At 40.9% G+C, this 24,452-nt stretch overlaps 1 protein-coding gene across 1 annotated transcript in view; it reads right to left on the reverse strand.

Annotated features, from left to right (window-relative positions):
- The window catches only part of GAS2L3 (growth arrest specific 2 like 3), a 176,512-nt gene extending 152,983 nt beyond the window's left edge, over positions 1 to 23,529 (reverse strand). The window contains exons 1-3 of the mRNA XM_053716997.1: positions 23,486 to 23,529; positions 22,211 to 22,379; positions 5,705 to 5,823 (exon numbers count right to left, since the gene is read on the reverse strand). Coding sequence (XP_053572972.1) covers positions 5,705 to 5,823; positions 22,211 to 22,379; positions 23,486 to 23,506 — 309 coding nt within the window. The 5' untranslated portion in view covers positions 23,507 to 23,529. The remainder of the gene's footprint in view (positions 1 to 5,704; positions 5,824 to 22,210; positions 22,380 to 23,485) is intronic.
- Positions 23,530 to 24,452: the final 923 nt, after the last annotated feature.

Raw genomic sequence — 24,452 nt, forward strand, 5'->3', positions numbered from 1 at the left:
AACCGAATCCGAAAACCCACGCTTTGATAGAATCAAGCGTTCAATTTCCAGGCAGTCAGCCTCAGAGAAATTAGGTTTGGATGGTTGAAAGGACCCTGAATTAGAAGGTCCTGCCTCAGAGGAAGAGACCATGGTGGACAGGACGACATGTCCACTAGGTCTGCATACCAGGTCCTGCGTGGCCACGCAGGCGCTATCAGAATTACCGATGCCCTCTCCTGTTTGATCCTGGCAATCAGCCGAGATAGCAACGGAAATGGTGGAAACACCTAAGCTATGTTGAAAACCCAAGGGGCTGCTAATGCATCTACCAGCACCGCTCCCGGGTCCCTGGACCTGGATCCGTAACAAGGAAGCTTCGCGTTCTGTCGAGATGCCATGAGATCCAGATCCGGTTCGCCCCAACGACGAATAAGTTGAGCAAATACCTCCGGGTGAAGTTCCCACTCTCCCGGATGAAAAGTCTGGCGACTTAGGAAATCCGCCTCCCAGTTCTCTACGCCTGGGATGTGAATCGCTGACAGGTGGCAAGAGTGAGACTCTGCCCAGCGAATTATCTTCGAGACTTCCAACATCGCTAGGGAACTCCTGGTTCCCCCTTGATGATTGATGTAAGCCACAGTCGTGATATTGTCCGACTGAAATCTGATGAACCTCAGCTTTGCTAACTGAGGCCAAGCTAGAAGAGCATTGAATATTGCTCTTAATTCTAGAATGTTTATTGGGAGGAGTTTCTCCTCCTGAGTCCACGATCCCTGAGCCTTCAGGGAATTCCAGACTGCTCCCCAGCCTAGAAGGCTGGCATCCGTTGTTACAATCGTCCAATCTGGCCTGCGAAAGGTCATTCCTTTGGACAGATGAACCGGTGACAACCACCAGAGAAGCGAATATCTGGTCTCCTGGTCCAGATTTAGCAAAGGGGACAGATCTGAGTAATCCCTGTTCCATTGACTGAGCATGCATAGTTGCAGCGGTCTGAGATGCAGGCGCGCAAATGGCACTATGTCCATTGCCGCGACCATTAAGCCGATTACCTCCATGCACTGAGCTACTGATGGGCTTGGAACGGAATGAAGGACACGGCAAGCATTGAGAATCTTTGATAACCTGGACTCCGTCAGGTAAATCTTCATCTCTACAGAATCTATAAGAGACCCTAGAAAAGGAACCCTTGTGAGTGGTAACAGAGAACTCTTTTCCACGTTCACTTTCCACCCATGCGACCTCAGAAATGCTAGAACTATGTCTGTATGAGACTTTGCATTCTGAAAACTTGACGCTTGTATCAGAATGTCGTCTAGGTACGGAGCCACCGCTATGCCTCGTGGTCTTAGTACCGCCAAAAGTGAACCCAGAACCTTCGTAAAAATTCTCGGGGCCGTGGCTAACCCGAAGGGAAGAGCCACAAACTGGTAATGCCTGTCTAGAAAGGCAAACCTCAGGTACCGATAATGATCTTTGTGAATCGGTATATGAAGGTAAGCATCCTTTAAGTCCACCGTGGTCATATATTGACCCTCTTGGATCATGGGTAGGATGGTTCGAATGGTTTCCATCTTGAACGATGGTACCCTTAGGAATTTGTTTAAGATCTTTAAGTCCAAGATTGGTCTGAAGGTTCCCTCTTTTTTGGGAACCACAAATAGATTTGAGTAAAATCCTTGTCCCTGTTCCGATCGCGGAACTGAGTGGATCACTCCCATGATTAAGAGGTCTTGTACACATTGCAGAAATGCCTCTCTCTTTACTAGGTTTGTCGATAACCTCGAAAGATGGAACCTCCCTTGTGGAGGAGAGGTTTTGAAATCCAGAAGGTATCCCTGAGATATAATCTTTAACGTCCAGGGATCCTGCACATCTCTTGCCCAAGCATGGGCAAAGAGAGAAAGTCTGCCCCCCACTAAATCCGTCTCCGGATAGGGGGCCCTGACTTCATGCTGTCTTAGGGGCGGGAGTAGGCTTTCTGGCCTGCTTGCCCTTGTTCCATGACTGGTTGCCTTTCCAACCCTGTCTGTAACAAGCAGTAGTTCCTTCCTGTTTTGGAGCGGAGGAAGTCGATGCTGCTCCTGCCTTGAAGTTACGAAAGGCACGAAAATTAGACTGTTTGGCTTTTGGTTTGGCCCTGTCCTGAGGAAGGTCGTGGCCCTTACCTCCCGTAATGTCAGCAATAATTTCCTTCAAGCCGGGCCCGAATAAGGTCTGCCCGTTGAAAGGAATGTTAAGTAGCTTAGACTTGGAAGTTACATCCGCTGACCAGGATTTAAGCCAGAGCGCTCTGCGCGCCTGTATGGCGAATCCGGAATTTTTAGCCGTAAGTTTGGTTAGATGTACTACGGCATCTGAAACAAACGCATTAGCTTGCTTAAGGGTTCTAACTTTGCTCAAGGCCTCATCCAACGGCTCTGTGCGAATCGCCTCTTCCAGAGACTCAAACCAGAATGCCGCTGCAGCCGTGACAGGCGCAATGCATGCAAGAGGCTGCAATATAAAACCCTGTCAAACAAATATTTTCTTAAGATAACCCTCTAATTTTTTATCCATTGGATCTGAGAAAGCACAGCTATCCTCCACCGGGATAGTGGTACGCTTGGCTAACGTAGAAACTGCTCCCTCCACCTTAGGGACCGTCTGCCATAAGTCTTGTGTGGTGGCGTCTATAGGGAACATTTTTCTAAATATCGGGGGAGGGGAAAAAGGCACACCGGGTCTATCCCACTCCTTACTTATAATTTCTGTAAGTCTTTATGGTATAGGAAAAACGTCAGTACACACCGGTACCGCATAGTATCTATCCAACCTACACAATTTCTCTGGAATTGCCACCGTGTTGCAATCATTCAGAGCCGCTAATACCTCCCCTAGTAACACACGGAGGTTCTCAAGCTTAAATTTAAAATTTGAAAATTCTGAATCCGGTCTCCCCGGATCAGAACCGTCACCGACAGAATGAAGCTCACCGTCCTCATGTTCTGCAAATTGTGACGCAGTATCAGACATGGCTCTCGTGTCATCAGCGCGCTCTGTCCTTAACCCAGAGCTATCGCGTTTGCCCCTTAATTCAGGCATATTATATAATACTTCTTTCATAACATTAGCCATATCATGTAAAGTGATTTGTAAGGGCCTAGATGTACTAGGTGTCTCAATCCTACGCATCTCCCGAGCGGGAGACGCAGGTACTGACACGTGAGGAGAGTTAGGCGGCATAACTTCCCCCTCATTGTCTGGTGATAGCTTCTTTATCGGTACAGATTGACTTTTATTCAAAGCAATATCAATACAATTGGTACACATCGTTCTATTGGGCTCCACATTGGCTTTTGAACATGATGAACAAACAGTTTCCTCTGAATCAGACATGTTTAAAACAGACTTAGCAATGAAACTAACAAGCTTGGAAATCACTTTCAATAAGTTTACAAGCAATATAAAAAACGCTGCAGCGCTTCAAAAATACAGATATAATTAAACAATTCTTAACAAGAAGTGTATTATTAGCAGAGGATTGCACCCATTAGCAAAAGGATGATTAACCCCTCAATACCCAAAACGGATAAAACATATCAATTAAGATTTAACGCTTTTAATCACAGTCAGCACACTGTCACAGATCTGCTGTGACTGATTACCTCCCTCACAAATGAAATTTGCAGACCCCTGAGCTCTCTAGAGACGTCCTGGATCAAGGAGGAAAAAGCAGGAAGACTGTGCAATAATTTTAACTGCGCAACAAGGCGCTAAAACAAGGGCCCTCCCACTCCAATCACAACAGTGGGAGCCCTGATATAACGGTTTCCATGCAGAAAAATATGTTAGCCATGTGGAAAAAAAATCATGCCCAAAGCGATTTATCACCAAAGTACCTCACAAAAACGAATAACATGCCAGTAAACATTTTATTAAAAAACAACATTTTTCAATGTCATGCAAAGCTATCACTAAGCCTGCTACCAGTCGATACCACTGCAGAGAAGGCTTAAGTATTATTTCAGTGTTAACAGTATTTTCTCAGTCAAATTCTAGTCCCTAGAATATAACTCGACTGCGCATACATTTATCAGCCTGATACCAGTTGCTACTACTGCATTTAAGGCTGTACTTACATCATACGGTAACAGCAGTATTTTCAAAGTCAATTCCATTCCCAGAAAATAAAGTACTGCACATACCTCATTCGCGGAGGACCCCGCATGCTATTCCCAGTTTCTGAAGTTACCCCACTCCTCAGAATGTCGAGAACAGCCAGTGGATCTTAGTTACGCCTGCTAAGATCATAGAAAAAAAACGCAGGCAGTTTCTTCTTCCAAATACTGCCTGAGATAGAAAAACAGCACACTCCGGTGCCATTTAAAATAACAAACTTTTGATTGAAGAATAGTTAAGTAAAAACTCCAGCTCCTCTTGCGACCTCCTTCTTTGTTGAGGGTTGCAAGAGAATGACTGGATATGACATGTGAGGGGAGGAGCTATATAGCAGCTCTGCTTGGGTGATCCTCTTGCAACTTCCTGTTGGGAAGGAGAATATATCCCATAAGTAATGGATGACCCGTGGACTTAACACACTTAACAAGAGAAATATCGATAAGTAAGCCAACTGTTTAAAACTGTGTAATTTTGTTAGAAATAATTTGTATTCTAGTACAGTATGATAACCAATAGCCAATCAGGGACAGATATTATAAATGCGTTCCCACACTGACCAAGCAAGAACTATGTGACTGTTGTATAGTCAGGGTTCTGAGATCATGTAAGCTACACTCCAGGCAAATTAAACACATTACAGCAAAAGCAGGCAAGATCCAAATTTAAATTACATTACAACATTTGCTACACATAATAAAAGACATAGTGCCACTTTAAGAGTTTGAACATTTATGTTAAATCTAAATTATATGAAATTGCTAAATACACACAGCATGAAAATTGCATTCAAACATATTAGGGTGTTGTTGTGAATATTGAATCAATTAGCTGTTATGCTTATAATTGCACTGAAAATTTTTTTTTTTTTTATTCTTTGTTTACAAGAAAATTCTAACAATGCCCCTGTGGGGAAAAAAACCTATGAAATATAAATATAGAAAAAAACATCCAGTTTTCATGTTTTCCCATTTTAAGATTTTTTTAAAAATAAGAAGAAAACAAATGTTTTTGTTTTACTGTGATAATTGCTTTTAGTAGTTTTTTTGCACAGCAGTGGAATAGGGCCACTGAGGGTAAGTGTTGCCTATCTGAGATACCATTTTCCATGTGATTGCTGCTTGCCCCATAAAGTTCCCTACGCCAAGAGACGGATGACTGCCAAAGTGTAGTGTTAAAAGAAATGTGCAGTAAAAGTTAGATTTTGTTGAGCCACCAAATGATAAAAGCACATACTGCTAGATATAGCACAATGATAGATCTTTATTATTTGTCTGGAAGATACATGATATGGCTTCTATTCCAACACCACACGCTTGAGAGGCCTCATGCTGAAAACTTTTGTCTTAGGAATACCTTGTAGACAAGAGGAAGGGTATGCTGAGTAGCAGGAGTGAAACAGTAATGAGTAACGAAACCAGAATTACCCTCAAGAAGGTGATTCCGGCTGTTTTCACTATACTATTGACCCAATTGTCTGGAATCCTCTCCTGCTTCATGTGTAGTCACGAGTGAAAAAGAAAACAAACTATCTATAATTACAGTGATCTATTAACAATCTTACCTTTAATTCTTCTGCTGTGCAGCAACGTCTCATGGTATTTTGGACAACATAAATGAGTTGACAAAGCAAAGCGCCATTATCCAGCTCTTCCATAAATTTTTCACCTTTAATTTCTACCCCTATAAAATAAATAGTAAAAAAAAATAGACATTTCTGCAAATGTATGAATTTTAGTGAAAAAATGTGTTATAACACCAATGTGTACTTATAAAAGAAATATATCAATTAAAATAAAATGTAATAGACAATAGTATGCTGTGCAAAAATACATTGACAAGTAAACCTGTCTGCAAACTATTGCGAAAAAAAGAGAGTCCCCTCTTTAAGTGTGTGTTCACAAATTAATAACATATTCTTGCTCTTTAAAACCTCAAAAGAGAAAGAAAAAGATTCAGCAAAAAATATTGGATCTTAAATGAAATGGAGCTACTTACGCTAAGTATTGAACTCAATAACAATGAAGCTCAGGTAAAAGTATTTCCAATTTATTGCCACAAATGTATTTAAAAAGCATTATACAATCACTCTGGGGTCAGGTTTACTCTTAAAGACACATACTTTGCACCGTTACAGCTTTAACATGTAGGATATCACTGTCCCATAAAAATGTAACACCTCGGTTTAGAGGAGTGTCCTTAGTGAAAAGAATCCGCCCCTCCTCATGACGTGATGACATGTGACATCCGACATACATTTTGCCTATCAGCTTTATAAAGGATACACTCCGTCACCACCCTCGTTCCTTTAAAGTCCTTGCTGGTTCCTGATTGGGTTTTCATCTTGAACGCACCTGTAACTAATATTTACCATAAGTATATTGTATACAAAACCTTTTTCAACATACTTTTCAAGATATCATTGTTTTAATATCTCACAGTAAATAAAAGTGGCATTCATTTTTTATGCGTGTTAGAGCAAATTTCTTCTTAAAGCTTATTTTAAAATGATGTAGGTATCATAATATATAATTAAAATTACATTGAATTGATTCCAACTCTAGGCTGTCTTAAAAAGTTTTTTGCTACTATCAGATTAATTTTATAAGTGCTTATTGCTACCACGAGCTTGCGGTAGCAATAACCAGCCACTTGTAATGGCTCATTAATTATCACGCGCCCGCAAACAGGCAAATAATTTAGCGCTCCACTTGTAATCTAGCCCAATATGTTTTAACATCCAATAGCGGAAAAAACCTTTGTATTTTTATATAAGAAAACAAAATATAAAAATAACTGTAAAAAAGGATTTTTAAAATGTTTTCTTCAATCTCACCCGGGCTTGAACCCAGGACCTTCTAATTGTATTCCCCTATGGTATAAAGGAATAAAGCCTGGGGTGAGATTGCAGAAAACTTTTTAAAAATCCTGTTTACAGGGATTTTTATATTATACTTTTTCTAATATAAAAAGAATAAAATTTGTATACAAAATACTAATGGTAAAGTTACAGTTGCGCTCAAGATGAAGACCCAATCAGGAACCAGCAAGGACTTTAAAGGAATGATGATAGTGATGGATTGTATCCTTGTCAAAGCTGATATGCAAAACGTACATCGGACGCCATCACGTCATGAGGAGGGGTGAACTCTTTTCACTCTTGTAAACTGAGCTATTAAATTGTTATGGGACAGTGATATCATAGATGTTAAATCTGTGTGTGGTAGAGAGTATGTGTCTTTAATAGTAAACCTGACCCTAGAGTGATTTTTAAATACATTTGTGGCAATAAACTGGTAAATACTTAATTGTTATTGAGCACAATACTTAAGAGTAAGTAGCTATTTTTCATGTGAGTACCGGTCCATTTTGCTGAATACCAGTGTGATTATACAGCTGCACTATAGACATTTTTTTTCTTTCTTTCTTGAGGTTTTAAAGAGCAAGAAGATTGTATTCATTTTAGTCAATTGTTTGCAGACATGTTTACGTGTCAATATATTTCTGCAGTGTGCTATTGTCAAATATTATTTTAAAATGTATGAGTTTTAACTGAAATCAAAACTTGTATTCAAACAAAAGCATTGCTGTTAATTAGTTATCAATAAATATATATATACATACATATAGTTTCTGTTGTCATTATGATTTAAAGAGTAAACACAGTTGATTGATAATAAATGGCTTCAGCCAAACACTAACCATGAGTGAAAGAAAAGTTTTTGTGTTATCATTAAAGGGACATGACACCCACATTTTTTCTTTCATGATTCAGAAAGAGAATGCAATTTTAAACATCTTTCTAATTTACTTATATGATCTATTTTGTTTTATTCTGTTATTCTTTGTTGAAAAGCATATCTAGATATGCTCAGTCGCTGCTGATTGGTTGCTCCACATAGAAGTTGTGGCTAAAATGTTAGTTGGTCTACCTGACCGTGGTTTGGTTTTAACAGTACCCCTCATTTTCCAGTTCTTGAATAGAGTTTGAACACTGCTGATTTGCATTCTCAATTCCTTGGATATCTTTTTATATCCCTTTCCTGTTTTATACAGTTCAACTACCTTTTCCCGCAGATCCTTTGACAATTCTTTTGCTTTCCCCATGACTCAGAATCCAGAAATGTTAGTGCAGCACTGGATGAAAGATGCAAGGGTCTGTCAGGAGTCCAGAAACTCATTGACCTTTTATACACACACACTAATTACAAGCAAACATATTACAGGTGAGGATAGTTACCTTTAATAGCAATTCAAACCACTTTGTGTCAACTTGTGTGCATGTTATCATGCCAAAATCACCAGGGTATGGAAACTTTTGATCAGGGTCATTTGGGCAGTTTCTGTTGTCATTATGATTTAAAAAGAGTAAACACAGTTGATTGATAATAAATGGCTTCAGCCAAACACTAACCATGAGTGAAAGAAAAGTTTTTGTGTTATCATTCATATTCTCTGAAAAATGGCCAAGAAATCAAATTCTGCCAGGGTATGTGTGTGTGTGTGTATGTATGTATGTATGTATGTATGTATGTATGTATGTATGTATGTATGTATGTATGTATGTATATATATATATATATATATATATATATATATATATATATATATATATATATTCACTTTAATGCACAATAAATGCATTACAGTAACTTTATATACACCGTTTTTGCAAATATTTTTTAGTGTATCAGCACTCGATTATTACTGGTTTGTATTTTTTGCATTACAGTAAAAAAAATCATTTTAATACCATTCTTCTTTACCTTGATTTTTGTTTATTAAACAAACTTCTTTTTCATCTAAAGTCAGATGTGTAAAATGTGTGTGTAATCAACTGCTACACCTGCCATATTATTCTACATATGCCTCATGTCATTATTATTGCTCTTCATGCTACATCATGTCGCAAATCTGATTCTGCATATTGCTGCTAATATTCCGCATGGTGTTCAAAAAGTTTCCAAGTATAAACTCAGTAAGGATAATGCAGAGAGAGCCTGTAATCCAGGCGCACCAGACTGCTTCAATATTTATCAGACTATGCTACAATTTGGGAGGCATACCTCAGAGTGATTACATTTTAAATGAATTTGATTAGGGTCTAATTATGAACAGATCTGTTGGATCATGACTGTTCCATATGTACAGCGCTTCATTCATAAAAAAAAGCTGTTAAATCTGAGAATGATATAGTTCAGATATCTCTGGATCATGCCTGCATCATATATCATAGTGATATGCATTTCATACAATCGATATCCGAATATCACCGGAAGAAATTGATCCCAAGGGGATTCCATATCAACAACGTACCGACCATAGGGAGACCGAACCCTGAATTCTGTAAACGCTGGTGCGCTGTACTGAATAAGTGCTCCCTGGACCTCATTACTGGTAGTGGAGGAGGTGAGGAATCAACTACAGAAAGTCAAGACTGAAATCACACTCATTGAAGAAGCAAAAAGTGCTATCCTATCCCAGGATAGGACTGATAATTGGATGGAAAAGATTTCTACCCAAATGAGAGAGTACAACAATGCACTGGTAGCATTCAAAAACAAAAAGCTGATTTATGTAACTGAGGATTACATGGACAAGAAACTATACAGATGGCTATTGGGACTGGAAGAAAGAACATATTACCAGCCGAGACGCCAGAGAAGACAGAGGGTCTATACCAACAGACACATGAACATGGTGGATACCAGTTCTGGATCAGACACCGACGGTACAGATGCCCAAGGACATATGACCAACGCTCCCAGTACATCAGTCTTTTTTAGGCATCACCACCAGATCAGCCACAAGAGGGAGAGACGGAGACCACACATTAGGAGGGGGGTCATTGGAAGAAGACCCCCATTCCAACCACGACGGAGGAGGATGTAGTGGTAAACCTCAGCCGGCATGATCTTACTGACCAGGAAAGAACTTTTCTCAACAAAGGACTGTCATTCGTCCCAACCACGGTGCATAATTACTTTATGACATATAGATACTATGAAGTTACAGAGACAGCTTAAACTGGGGGACTTCTTTAGGAAATAACAATGGAGGACAAGGGACATCATTTTAAGAAGCCTAGTGCCTTTGAACCACCCACCACTAACCCCAGCATTCGCACCTTTACCAGGATTGTCCAGCAGAAAGCAGCAGGTTCTACTACACCTAAACACAGGAACAATATGACATCCGCAGACTGGGCAGCCACACGTACACTGATCAATGATGCTTCTATTGTAATTCGCCCGGCTGACAAGGGAGGTGCAATAGTGATACATGACTATCTTGATTATAAAAATGAAATTGCGTCACAGCTAACGGATGCCTTCACATACAAGTCTTTACCTTGTGATCTGACTATCACCTACAAGACCCGCATTGACCGTGTCATTAAGCATGCCTATCAGAAACAATGGATTGATGGGCACCTGAGGAATTGGTTGACTGTAAAATATCCGGTCAGACCTATTATCTACACCCTGCCTAAAATCCACAAAAGACTGGATTCCCCACCGGGTCGTCCCATTGTCTACGCCAGGAGATCTTTACTCCAACCTCTGGCCACTTACGTGGACTCTTTATTACAGCCTTTTGTACTCAACATGCAATCATACCTACGGGATTACCTGTCTCTTATTGACATACTTTCTCGGGTGAATGACATCGGGCCTGATGACATTTTGGCTAGCATGGACGTTACCAGTCTTTATACAATAATCCTACAGGAATCTGGTATCCAGATCATATCCCAATGCTTGAACAGATACCCCTACGTGGGTCCACCTCCAGAATTTATATTAGAACTCCTGACCCTATGCTTAAAGTTGAACTACTTCAAATTTGAGAAAAGTTTCTATCTACAGCTGACAGGTACAGCCGTGGGCTCCAATATGGCTCCGGCATTTGCTAACTTATTTATGGAGCACATCGAAGAAAATATCTTTAAAAGGGACACTGTACCGAATTTTTTTTATTTGTGATTCAGATAAAGCATGACAATTTAAGCAACTTTCTAATTTACTCCTATTAACAAATTTTCTTCATTCTCTTGGTATCTTTATTTGAACTGCAAGAATGTAAGTTTAGATGCCGGACCATTTTTGGTGAACAACCTGGGTTGTCCTTGCTGATTGGTGGATAAATTCATCCACCAATAAAAAAGTGCTATCCAGAGTACTGAAACAAACAAAAAACTTAGATGCCTTCTTTTTCAAATAAAGATAGCAAGGGAACAAAGAAAAATTGCTAATAGGAGTAAATTAGAAAGTTGCTTAAAATTGCATGCTCTATCTGAATCACAAAAGAAAAAAATTGGGTTCAGTGTCCCTTTAAGGTATATGAACAGACGAGTCCTGCACTACAAGAGGTACATTGATGATATTCTCCTTATCTGGAGGGGCACTGAAGAATCCCTGATGAACTGGACCAACCACCTAGAATGCTTCTAGGAGGGAGCGGCTCTGGGCACTACACTCTACAAAAAAGAAACTGACAGAAACTATATCCTCCATGCCTCCAGCTGCCACCCACAGTCACTCATCAAAGCGATACCAAAGGCCCAAATGCTTTGGATGGTACGCAACAACACTTCAGATGCATGTTGTCAACTACAACTTGATGAAATGGAATGCAAATTTGCTGCTAGAGGTTATGATAAGGCCACGATTATGTCTTCCAGACTGGCATCAACCGGTGGTACTAGCGAGACACCATTAGACAGGGAAGTACCTACTTTAAAACCTCCAAGGACTAACTTTATCACTACCTTTACCCCTAAAACTAGGGGACTGGGTACCACTCTCAAGGAACACTGGGAAATAGTGAGTACTGATAGGACACTGCCCTATATTAAGCATGATCCACCGAGAATTGGATACAGACGGGGCAGGAACTTGAGGGCTATCCTAATGGTAACAGACCCCATTAGGAGCTACAGCACTGACAGTGTAACTGTCTCTACACAACTTGGTTCTTTCAAGTGCCCTAGCTGCACTACCTGCAACATTATGCTGCAGGGCAGCCACTTTAGACATCCCCATAACAACCAAAGGTATGCAATCAAACATTATCTTAACTGCACCACAAAGTTTGTCATATACATGCTGAACTGTATTTGTGGACTATTCTATATCGGCAAGACTGATGATTATATAAAAAAACGTATTGCTAACTATAGAAGTGCCATACGGGCGGCAATTGACAAAGGGAAAAGCGACCAGCCGGTTGCTAGGCACTTCATTGAACAGGGACATACAGTCAAGGACCTCAGATTCATGCTCATCGACCATGTACCCCCGCTTAGGAGGGGTGGTGACAGGCACAAACTCCTACTACAGAAGGAAGCAGAATGGATCTAAAAACTGGATACCATCCACCCTAAAGGACTGAATATGGGCAACGATTGGTATGGCTTTCTAAAAGTATGTTTGACCCTTTCATTTTATTGTATTTTGTGTTATTCTATTTCACATATATCTGTTGGATACATACTCCCCTACCTGGGATGTTTGAACACCATGCGGACTTTGGTTACTGTAAGTCTGTTTTTTGCTGTTCATCATTAGCTGTTGTCCAGGCTGGGTAACTTTATTGTAGTGGATAGCTCATAGCAGTGCACTAGCCTTATTCTGGTCCCCGCTCATTGTAGCCTTTGACTTGTATATACTTATATGCGCAGATTTATAGGTATTTAGTACAGCATGCACACTACAGCTTTTATAATACATCCTATATTTTATGCCAGTCGCGTTTTGCAATGTGCTTCTCTTGCATGCTGGCTCTCACATACTCCTTACTGTAAATGGCTCCGCTGTACGTTGTGTGTGCAGCTTATTCATTGTGTTCATTATGTGATACATTACAGCCTGACTGTCTACTCATTCACATATATCTGCTGGCTACACCTTATATGGTAATTCTTACATTGACACTTTGTACAGACGGACTTGTCCCTTCCCTGACTACGTATTACATTTTCCCAATGACTATTCACTGCAACTGTATATCTTTGCCATTGATTGCAGCCTGTTGTACTGACACTGTTCCACTAGGAAGTTTAATGGTTGAACAGTATATATCTTTTCTCCTATTACAAACAACATAGAGGCGCGCCCCTCTGACCTATCAGATACCTCTGGCTCATTGACTGACAACAGCTGGCGGGACAGGACTACTTACAGCCCTCCAACACCGTTGCTCTGGTTAGTGCATTGTATCAACACCTCTAGACACACGGTGCTGCTGTTTTGGACTGTTACCATACACGGTACGTTCTTGTGACTAGCGCTCTGCTGTGTGATCAGGGTTATAGATGTGTTAGGGGGAGATAGGCATATCTGCAATCTACACTGATGTTGCTTTATTATGCTTAATGCTGGATATAGGTGTAACCTTGTTTCATTGTCCTCAGTGCCAAGAATATTATTAGCATGTTTATCGCATCCTGCATGGTTATTTGATCCTACTATATGCAGTATGTTTCACTCTCCAATGGATTAAATGCAAATTTATTTAGTGCACATTATGCTGTATTTCCTATTTGCTGCACTGATATTCCTCTGGTCACATTACAAATTGGAATGTGTATATATTTATATTTATATCATGATGTATATTTAGATTACTGCTATGCTTTTATTATTGCTTTGTAATTTCTCCCTTTTTCTGTCTTTTTTCTCTGTGTTAGCAGCAAGTTATGTCCATGACTGTCTTGTAATTTGTACTTTTTAATGTTATATGTTCACTTAGATTGAGGTGGATATATATATATATATATATATTTACTTTAATGCACGCATAAATGCATTACAGTAACTTTATATACACTGTTGTTTTTGCAAATATTATTACTGGTTTGTATTTTTGCATTACAGTAAAAAAATAATTTTAATACCATTCTTCTTTACCTTGATTTTTGTTTATTAAACAAAATTCTTTTTCATCTAAAGTCAGATGTGTAAAATGTGTGTGTAATCAACTGCTACACCTGCCATATTATTCTACATATGCCTCATGTCATTATTATTGCTCTTCATGCTACATCATGTCGCAAATCTGATTCTGCATATTGCTGCTAATATTCCGCATGGTGTTCAAAAAGTTTCCAAGTATAAACTCAGTAAGGATAATGCAGAGAGAGCCTGTAATCCAGGCGCACCAGACTGCTTCAATATTTATCAGACTATGCTACAATTTGGGAGGCATACCTCAGAGTGATTACATTATAAATTAATTTGATTAGGGTCTAATTATGAACAGATCTGTTGGATAATGACTGTTCCATATGTACAGTGCTTCATTCCTAAAAAAAAGTTGTTAAATCTGAGAATGATATAGTTCAGATATCTCTGGATCATGCCTGCATCATACATCATAGTGATATGCATTTCATAGAATAGGGGCACATCTAAGAATTACAAAGTGCAGATGAATATGGGTCAAGTTATACCCAGGTATACTGTTGGTGCTCATTCCACAGAATATATAACTCTGGAAATTATATAGTGCAGCTAATCTGGGTCACGCTTGAACTAGATACAATGCTAGTTTTTGTTCCACATAACATTTGCAAGTCTGAGAATAACAGTGGAGCTGAATGTGGATTGTGCTTTTCTCAGATATAATGCTGGTATGCATTCCACACATTGTTAGCAAATATGACAAAGTCAAAGCCTGAAGCAGAGACAGAGAAGCCTTGGAGAAGGCTCTTTTGACCCTGGGAAGAGAATGAAAAAGCTTAGGCCGAAGAGGTCAACCTAGTGGGAGCTACACTGGTGGGAAGCTTCTGGACAGAGTGATACGTGACTTCCTCTGTTAAGTCTAGACAGAAACACAACAGCAGTAATCACCAAAAAAGACTTTGGTTTGCAGTCACACATACGTTTCAATTTTAAAATGAGTTGTGCATATTGCCCTTGCTGTGTGTATTTAAAAAATATGCATATATATGTTAAAGATTCTTATGTTGACCCATTAGATTGCACAAGCCTGTTGGCAGGACTGCTTGCTCTGTGCTGGCTGTAAAACCTGTGAAGTATACAAAAAAAATAAGCTGAAGTCATTGATAAAGGTCAAATTTACATCTGTTTATAGAGCTTGTCCAGCTCATTTAAATGGTTCTGGAGAAAGATGCTTCTTAGCTATTTTACCTGAGGTCTACTTCACCAGACAGATGGATCTGGACTTGGTTCATGAGGAAGCAAAACTGTGGGAGGCCAAGCACTTCAAGATGAGAATTTTTCCTTGACTGGATGATTTTTTTTATAATCCATTATTATAAAAACATAATTTATGCTTACCTGATAAATTTATTTCTCTTGTGATGTATCAAGTCCACAGATTCATCCTTACTTGTGGGAGGTATTAGCGCCAATTGTACTGATATGTCTATAAACTATAAAAAACATATATTAGCACTTAAAAATAACAAAATAATAATGTGAAGCACTCGGCGCCCTAACCGGACCAGTCAGGCAGAACAGGCACCACACTTGTCTGAAAAAGGCCGCAAAACAGAAGGATCTGAACCCAATCAGGACCAGCCTGAATCCAAGGGTCATCACTGTCAAGGCCGCATATAGTCATCCCCAGAGATGGAGAGATAAACAACAGACAAACATAGGACTAAACATGTCCACACACCAGAACAAACTTTCGTAGAAGTAAACAGTGCGATCAAAAATCGCGAGTATCGATTCCAGAAACAAAATGTCACACCCGCAGGACCAGCCCAACAAGGATCCTGTTCTTCCAAGCTCAGAACTGGAAACGGATACTCAAGAAACAAAATTATAAGAAGATTACGTCATCCTCATATCTAATTGTGCAAGCCATTCGAAGGAGAAGACTGAGAATTCCCAGGTCCATTAAGGATGGGATCCTCCAACAACGCCAAAACATGCCTCAGTAGGACACGAAAGCGCACCAGTCTATAATGAAAGGCACAGCATACCTCCGCCGGAGCAAAAGTCGACCCCGGCCCGAAGGTTGACCCCCTGAAGCCTCAGGGACAGTCGTTCCCCCGGAGAGCTGAACAGGACCAGGCCATCCCACGTCTGAGGAGCCCCGGTTAACAGAACACGTACAATATCGTAAGCACACTTCTGGGAGTTGCAGATGCGCCAGCGTCATAATTATGGACATGCGGAACCGTGCCGTAACCTCCGGAGGGAAAAAGCCACTTTCCAGAAAAGGATAAGCAAAATCTAGGTTATCTGCATGCATAGTAAGAGATGGTGGTAGGAAACTCGCCACTCGAGGAACAGAACCCCCAGAAGCGGACGGCTCAGCGGCCCCTTGAATTGAGCACTCTAAAACGGCATCATCCGGGCCAATTCGTATTCGTCACAAGAAGCAGAATCTAAAACTAGAGACTTTCGTCTCCACAATATCGGAATCCTCCGTAACCGGGTTTTGAATACAAAAAACAGATCAAATTAGAAAATGTAAACGGCACCTGACATCCCCTATGGCTGGTGCACTAGCCAAATCCTATGAACCAGACAGCAGCGGACCAGAATTTTTCCGTCGCCACATGGTCAGGAATGCGGAAAAGGAGAACCAAAACGTAACAACGCCCGGTCACCAGGTGAACCGTACAGTCCAGAAAAAGCACGCCCGACCATAAAGGCTGTGTCACTTCCCAAGGCGGTTATGTTCCACAAGCCATGAGCCTAAGTAACACTACACATAAGCAGGTCGAATCACATAACAAACATGGTTAAAAAAAAAACCTGTTCAATTAACCCCCCTCAGGAGATATTAACCCTTGATTCCAAGATACAAAAGGAGCCTCACTGAGACCCTGAGTTATAGTTAATCCCGAAAGGTAGCCTCTCTGGAAAAAATTAGTATTAGAATACAATCATGATGAAAGTAAAATTAAACGATCTTAACTGAATCTACGCCCTGGAACAAGAACACGGCCCTTCAAGTATGAGAGATAGTAGCTTCGCCTCTGCCATGCACTTGAGAGAAGAAGCAGGCAGCCAAACTTGTCAACGCCGATTGCTTGTGGAGCTGTTAATATGAGTCGGGATGGTTTTGCAGAAAACAAATTATGCTTACCTAATAATTTTCTTTTCTTCCGTGGGAAATAAGAACCTGGCCACCAGGAGGAGGCAAAGACCCACCAGCCAAAGTCTTAAATACTCCTCCCACCTCCTCCATCCCCCAGTCATTCAGCCGAGGAACAAGGAACAGTGGAAGAAGCATCAAGGTGAAAGGGTGCCAGAATATAAAAAAAAAACTCAAAAAACGTGCGGGGCTGTGGACTTTTTCCCACGGAAGAAAAGAAAATTATTAGGAAAGCATAATTTATGTTTTTCTTCCTAATGGGAAAGAGTCCACAGCTGCATTCATTACTTATGGGAAATTTATACCCCAGCCAAAGAGGACACAGAATGCCAAAACGGGAGGGTAAGAGGCGGACCACATGAAGGCACCACCCAAAAACACATTCCCAAAACAAAAGACCCTGTTTCGTCCTTAAACCGGGAAAAGGAACCCTTTGAAAACCAAAAGGCGGCGCCATTAACGCAAATCTACCAACAGGTCACCGACCTGAACGGTCACCAGGAATAGATGCAACCGAGAACACGGATCCCAAGGACACCATCTCTCAAGGCAACAGCCCAGCCGCAGCACCTCAACCAACTAGGGGACCGACAAACCATTCCCGAAGGGAACACAAGCCTAATAAAAGGAGGGGAAAAAAAAGTCGTCAAAAGGACAACCCACTCCATTGGGTAGACGTACAAAGAACCACAGCACAATACAAGAGAAAACCCAATAGAACAAACAGATCTCAAGGCCCATACAGCGTCCAAACGGCTAAACAGCAGGAACTAAGGTCACTCCTATGAAAACCCGGCCACCAAGGGAAAAACCCCTACCAGCTAACCGGAGAAAACAAAAGCCAGTCCCACACCCCAGACCACAGGAGACTGAGGGCGCCATACCAGCAAGTATCAAATCCAGAAACGGTCACTGAAACAGATGCCGGATAGAAAGGAGAAGCTAGTGGTGCAGGCTAACAGCGGAGCCCTCCCCGAAAAGGAAATACCCCACCTTGCTTTAGTACAACCAAGACAGCCCAACCACTACTGGCCACAGAGCGAACGCAAAAGCAACTCTGTTCACACAGCCAATAAAGTTAGTTAGGAAAAGTGCCGTGATGTCAACACAACCCATCCAAGGGCCGGTAGCTAGACAAGCCAACAGGCTGCAACGACAAGCAAACCAGCACACACCTCCACTTAAGAAAATGGGGAGGAAGAAACAGTCACGTAAGAACAAAATACGACTAGAACCCCTGAGAAAAGCCACCTAGAAATGGGTGATAAGAATCCCAACTACCAGCCCGTCTCCAAAAAAACATGGACAACCGGAAACCCATCCCTCTACAGAGAGACAAAAAAAGGCCCTCGGTGGAAAACACGAGATAAAAATACTCGTCTCCAAACCTCTAATCATCTGAGGATGATTACCCAGACACTAAGCACCCAAAGGGCGCCCCCTGCCAAACAGGTCTGGCAAAAACCATGAACTAACTGTGTGAAACCTCAGAGACAATCTCTCGAGACCCCTAAGCTAGTCCGTCAGACGGCTAAACACAGAAGCGGGAAAAAATATCCCAACACGCTGTCACTGACCTCACAGGTAGAAAATGAAACCAGGACATAAGGCGAACAGCAGGGCCTCATGGAGAAAAACCCCAAGCTCAGTCTTCACAACCTGGTAGCTAACCGGAGACTTCCAAACTCTCCATAAAGGAGAGACAAAAGAACGCTTCCTAATCTCAATCCCAAGTTCCAAGGAAGAACCCAGGGACAACGAGATAGGAGGAACCAGGCCGCCGGAGCCCTAGATCCACACCCACGGAGTCTAATAGGGAGAACCCAACGTAAAACTCCCAAGTCTGATCCAACCGTCAATCTCCACAGAGGAGACACTGCGATGTAAACCGCAGCACTAAATCCTACGAACCCTAGAATCCTACGAACCCTAGAATCGTATGGACTCTAGAATCCTAGGACAGAGGTCAACCTGGTCCTAAACCCTAAAAAGGAGAACCACAGAACCCGAGCATAAAAGCTCCCAGAGGTGAAGATAGTGAAACCAACCACCTCTGAAGGGCCCTTTAGAAACGACTACCGCCGTGGAAGAATAGCGGACACCAGGATACTCAAGATCAGAGGACAGGCGCTATACGCCTGAGATCAATCCCACAACGTTCTACTGCAGGAATGACGGAGTGAAACACTACCCCACATATCCTTCAAGCTTGTGCCAGACCCCTAAAGAGTCCAGGTATCGAACAAGCTAGACCATGACCACGAGTCAAAAAGCATCTTGACTGTCAGAACCGCTACAAAGTAGCAAGGACCACAGCCCTCCACCGGGGCTGCAAAGGAACACAGTGAGACACCTCCAGCCCTATGTCTGAAGTAGCACTGCCACGGACCAGCCCAATCGCTTCCGACATCCAGACCCTCAGGTCTAAATGAAGTATTCGTGTAGTTGCTTTTTTTTTTTTTTTTTTTTATTAAGAAAAAACAAACATCTGAACAAGTGAACTGGCAAGTCGGACCAGCCAAGCAAAACGTGCGTCACTAACAATCACACAAATAACTCCGGACAAAATCCAGGAACAATTTCTATAAAAGAAAGTCGAGCAATCCCAGAATTCCCATAGGGAAGAAAAAAACCAGACATAAATAATCCCGACCGGATAAAAGAACAAACAAGGGCACCCCCAGGCATCCGCCCAGAAGGAACCATGTCTCTGTAGTTCCCGACAGACAGAGACCTTAACCTTCAGAAAAACGACTGGGAAAGCTCGCATTAGACTGACCAGGGAAATACGTACCCCATTAGTCTACCGCATAGAACCCTGAAAAGATACCCGATGATACAGTAAAGGATCCGCCAATAAATCAAACGGACGTCGTAAAAGGACGCGCAGCTGCACAATCCTGTAGCAAACAGAACAACATGGGGGCACAATCACCCCCGGGATAGGCAGACAAGCACATAACTGCAATGAAACCTCAGGATCCTGCATGCGAATCAACGCCATTAAAACGAAAATGAATCAGATATAAAAATAGTCTCTGCATTAGAATCCTCCATGGCCAAGACTTTAAATATAACAACGCAATCTGGAAAAATAAACTGGCACCTGACACCCACGATGGCTGGGGAACTCACCACCTCCTATGATCAGGCCTTAGGGAGCAGACTCTTTCCTCCGTCGCCACTCGGTCAGGAATGCAGAAGGGAGAGAAGACCAACCCAATCGTAAACACGCACGGTTACCAGATGCCCCGCGAAATCCAAAAAGCGTGCCACTCACAAGGCGGCAAAACTAGGCCCCGAACAAGCTAGCAAGTCTGAAAAAAAGGACAAGCCTAGCAAAACGATACATGTCTCAGCCTCAGAGCCCAAATTCCCGCACACAAGCAGGATGATCTCATACGAAATATGATAAATAACCCCATCCCGTTCACTCAACCTCCTGAAAAGGAAGATAATCCCCTGATTCCCAGATCGAAGCAGAGGGAGCCTCAATGAGGCCCATACTGAAATGTCATAACAAATTACATTACAGAAACGTAATAAAATGAAACTATCTTACTGGAATCCTCGTTGTGGAACAGGAACACGGCCTTTCAAGTGTGACAAATTAGTAGCAGCGCCTCCGCCATGGACTTGAGAGAGGACAGCAGGTAGCGAAGCGAAGTTCGGCAATGCCAAGTGCTGAAAAGGAGCTGTGAATACGAGTCGGGATGGTGTCGCAGGGGAAGCTCCCACTGCATCTCCGGACTCTCACTTTTTCCCAGGCCCTCACACGAGAGACCGAAAGGACTACTTAAAACTCCCGTTTCCATAGGAGACAAAATATAAAAATAAATTAAATAAATTAAAGTATAATAAAAAAAACTTCTGACACTTCTCTGCCAACCTCCTGGGATGAAAGGCAAAGAATGACTGGGGGATGGAGGAGGTGGGAGGAGTATTTAAGCCTTTAGCTGGTGGGTCTTTGCCTCCTCCTGGTGGCCAGGTTCTTACTTCCCATAAGTAATGAATGTGGCTGTGGACTCTTTCCCATTAGGAAGAAAAGACTCTCCCTGCATCTCCGGACTCTAAATTCACCCATGCTCTCACTGAGAGACTGATAGGATTACTTAAAACTCCCGTCCCATGCCTTAGAGTACTACCCTCCATAAGAGACTATCCAAAATTTCTGACACTTCTCTGCCAACCTCCTGGGACGAAAGGCAAAGAATGACTGTGGGATGAGGGAAGTGGGAGGGGTATTTAAGCCTTTGGCTGGGGTGTCTTTGCCTCCTCCTGGTGGCCAGGTTCTGAATTCCCAAAAGTAATAAATGCAGATGTGGACTCTTTCTATTTATGAAGAAAAATTGATTTTATGTTCTTTTAAACTCTTAAAATTGTGGATTTCTAATTCTCAGAACTTGAAATTAACCCTGTCGACTTCTTAAGGCTAACCTTGATACATATCTTTACCTAACTGATAACTGCAAAACAATGTACTTTGGCTAGCTTTGTTGTCTGCAGACTAAAGCCCAGATTGGCTCCTCTAAAAAAAGTCAAAAGGTAAGTAAAGTCTGGCTATTAGACTTGGCTGATATGTTATTCTACAACACAACAGAAATATCTTGTTTTTACTTTACCTTTAAAAGGGAGACAAAGTCAAAATTTAACTTGCATGATTCAGATATAGCATGCATTTTTTTTTAAAAAACTTTCCAATTAATGTCTTATCAAATTTACTGTGTTCTTTTGGTATCATTTGTTGAAGAGTAAATCTAAGTAGACTCAGGAGCGTGCATGACAGCAGTGTTTGCAACATTTGTAACAATATTATACATTGCTGCTCAATTTCTCAAAACTCTAAGCAAAAAAAGGAAGAAGCAGGTTACTCTTGCTATGCCTCTTGGTACTGTAGGTCTGTTCAATGTAGTATTCCCACCAATTTTAAATTGTAATGGACAACCTGTGAATGACTAGAAAGAAATGCAAGTCGCACTGAAAAACTTACCCAGCAAGATGCTCAACCAGATCGACAAGTCTTCTTGCATGGGTATCAATGTAGCTTCATGGCGCACTGACAACCACTGGTCATACTGGGAAACATCTGTAAGGCCCGGCCCATGTCTAGGAGTTAATGGGCTCCTTGAGCTTAATGGGATATCGTCCCCAAACCAAACCTAGAAGAGGAATAATTGTTTTTCAACTAACATCTGCTTTAAATTTACATATAAAATTACCTAAATACAATACTGCACAGATATTTTACCTTTAGTACACAGTGCAGATTCCAAGAATTTAATTTTATATAAAAAAAAAGCAGCAACAAATTAGTCAACTTTAGCAGAAAGTGTACATGAATGTGTGACAAGTGACAAAAGGTCCCCTTTGCCAAAACATTCTATACAACCCACTTCGTGAGATATAACTGGTCTTCCTAAATACACCCAAAAGTTACATGGTTTAATATTGTGCTAAAAAAAATGTGTTCAAAATCTAGGTGGCAGCCCATACATGTAGGAGCCAGAAACTTTTATAAACTACCCCCTGCTCCATTATTATCAGCCATATTGGCAAACTAAATAATAACCTACACGATATATGACCCCTGTGCAGTTGTGGTGTTTGAATGCAAGCCCAGGGGTCATATTAATATACTCCAGTAAAAGATCTCACTGAAATCTTTTACTAGAAGCATTTTTGCTAATAGATTAGTAACAATGTATGCAGAGTACTTCTGAGGATAAAAAAGCAGGATACTTGCCTAGATTTAATAATGTTCTATACAATAATTCTATGGCTCTTACATTAATGAAATGGCAGATTTTAATCTCATGCTTTTATCTCCACCATAACTAAAATGATTATTGCATGTTTTCCCCTTAAAAAAAATATATTAATACATTATTCATATGCAATTTTTTCATTGTTGTATTTTATTTCATCGTTACTTAAATTAAAGGGGAAGTAAAGTCAAAATTAAACCTTTATGAGTAGAAGAGTAATCCTAGGTTGGCTCATAGGTTGGCTCATTGGTGCATGCACTTGCCTTTAGCATTCTATTGCATTGGTGGCTGCAGGAGTGTTTATTATTGCTCCTATGAGTCATTATAGGTTTACTCATCAACAAAGAATACCAAAAGAACAAAGTACATATGATAAAGTAAGTAAATTGGGAAGTTGTTTAAAATTGCATATGTTTTCTAAACAATGAACGTTAAATTTTGACTTTACAGTCTCTTTAAATGATACATTACTAGTAAAAAACACATTAAAGATTATTTACCTTAACTGCGTTCTGCATCATTAATCTGGCAGTAAATTATTTTCTGTCTAAAAAAAAAAAAAAAAAAGGAAAATGAATGGAAATGCAACAACTAGAGAAAGCTGCTAAAGCACCAGTTAATATAGAAATTAGAATATTGTTTAACGACATAAAGCAATAGAACCACTGATAGCAATTAATAGAAAACTTTACCTAAATGAGTGCCAGCCTCAATAACGTAATCATACTCATCTGTAGTTTCTTATTCTGCAAGAGTTGCCAACTATCCAAGGTAGCCAGGTGGCTGCGCTGAGGCAAACAGAAAATGGGTAGGAGGCAAAATCTGAGCATGGGCCACTGACAGAGCTTAAATATAAATAGATGTTTTTGCTACATTTTCTTTTTAATGTTTTATTGGTACCACATGACACCCAAGTTCACTCACATAGGCAACTGTTCTGTGCAGAACCCATGGAGCATGTTTACCAATCAGCTCTGGTAAATAGTGATTGACACCACACAAATGCACTATTAATAAAAAGGAGTGAAGGTAAAACAGCCCTAGCTCATAGCAAACTATCAACAATTTCTGTCCCTTTAAAGAGGAAGAAAATATTTGATAAAACTTTCCATTAATACCATCAATGGCAATAATTTATAATAAGTCATAAGAAACTGTCAAATTCTGCATCTGTGCAAATAAACACACCTCAGATAGTGCCCCCAGCAGCCCCCTGACCACCGTTTCTCTTTTGTGTTTTTTTTTCTGTTGATGTTTTTTAATTTAAATTAGAATTGAGCAATTTGTTGCTAGCAGAAGGTAACCACCTGTCCCAAACCTGTTTTCTATAAGAATTTACATAGATGCTCCTGTGACTGTTTGAGTGAAGCTTCCATGCATGCCCTGTTTTAGCGCGTTACAGGGAAAGATGGGGGCATATGGTTGCCTTCTGACTGTAAGAACTGCTTATTTAAAGGAACAGTCAAG

This window comes from Bombina bombina, chromosome 6, assembly GCF_027579735.1.
Source record: "Bombina bombina isolate aBomBom1 chromosome 6, aBomBom1.pri, whole genome shotgun sequence".
In the NCBI taxonomy this organism is placed as follows: domain Eukaryota; kingdom Metazoa; phylum Chordata; class Amphibia; order Anura; family Bombinatoridae; genus Bombina; species Bombina bombina.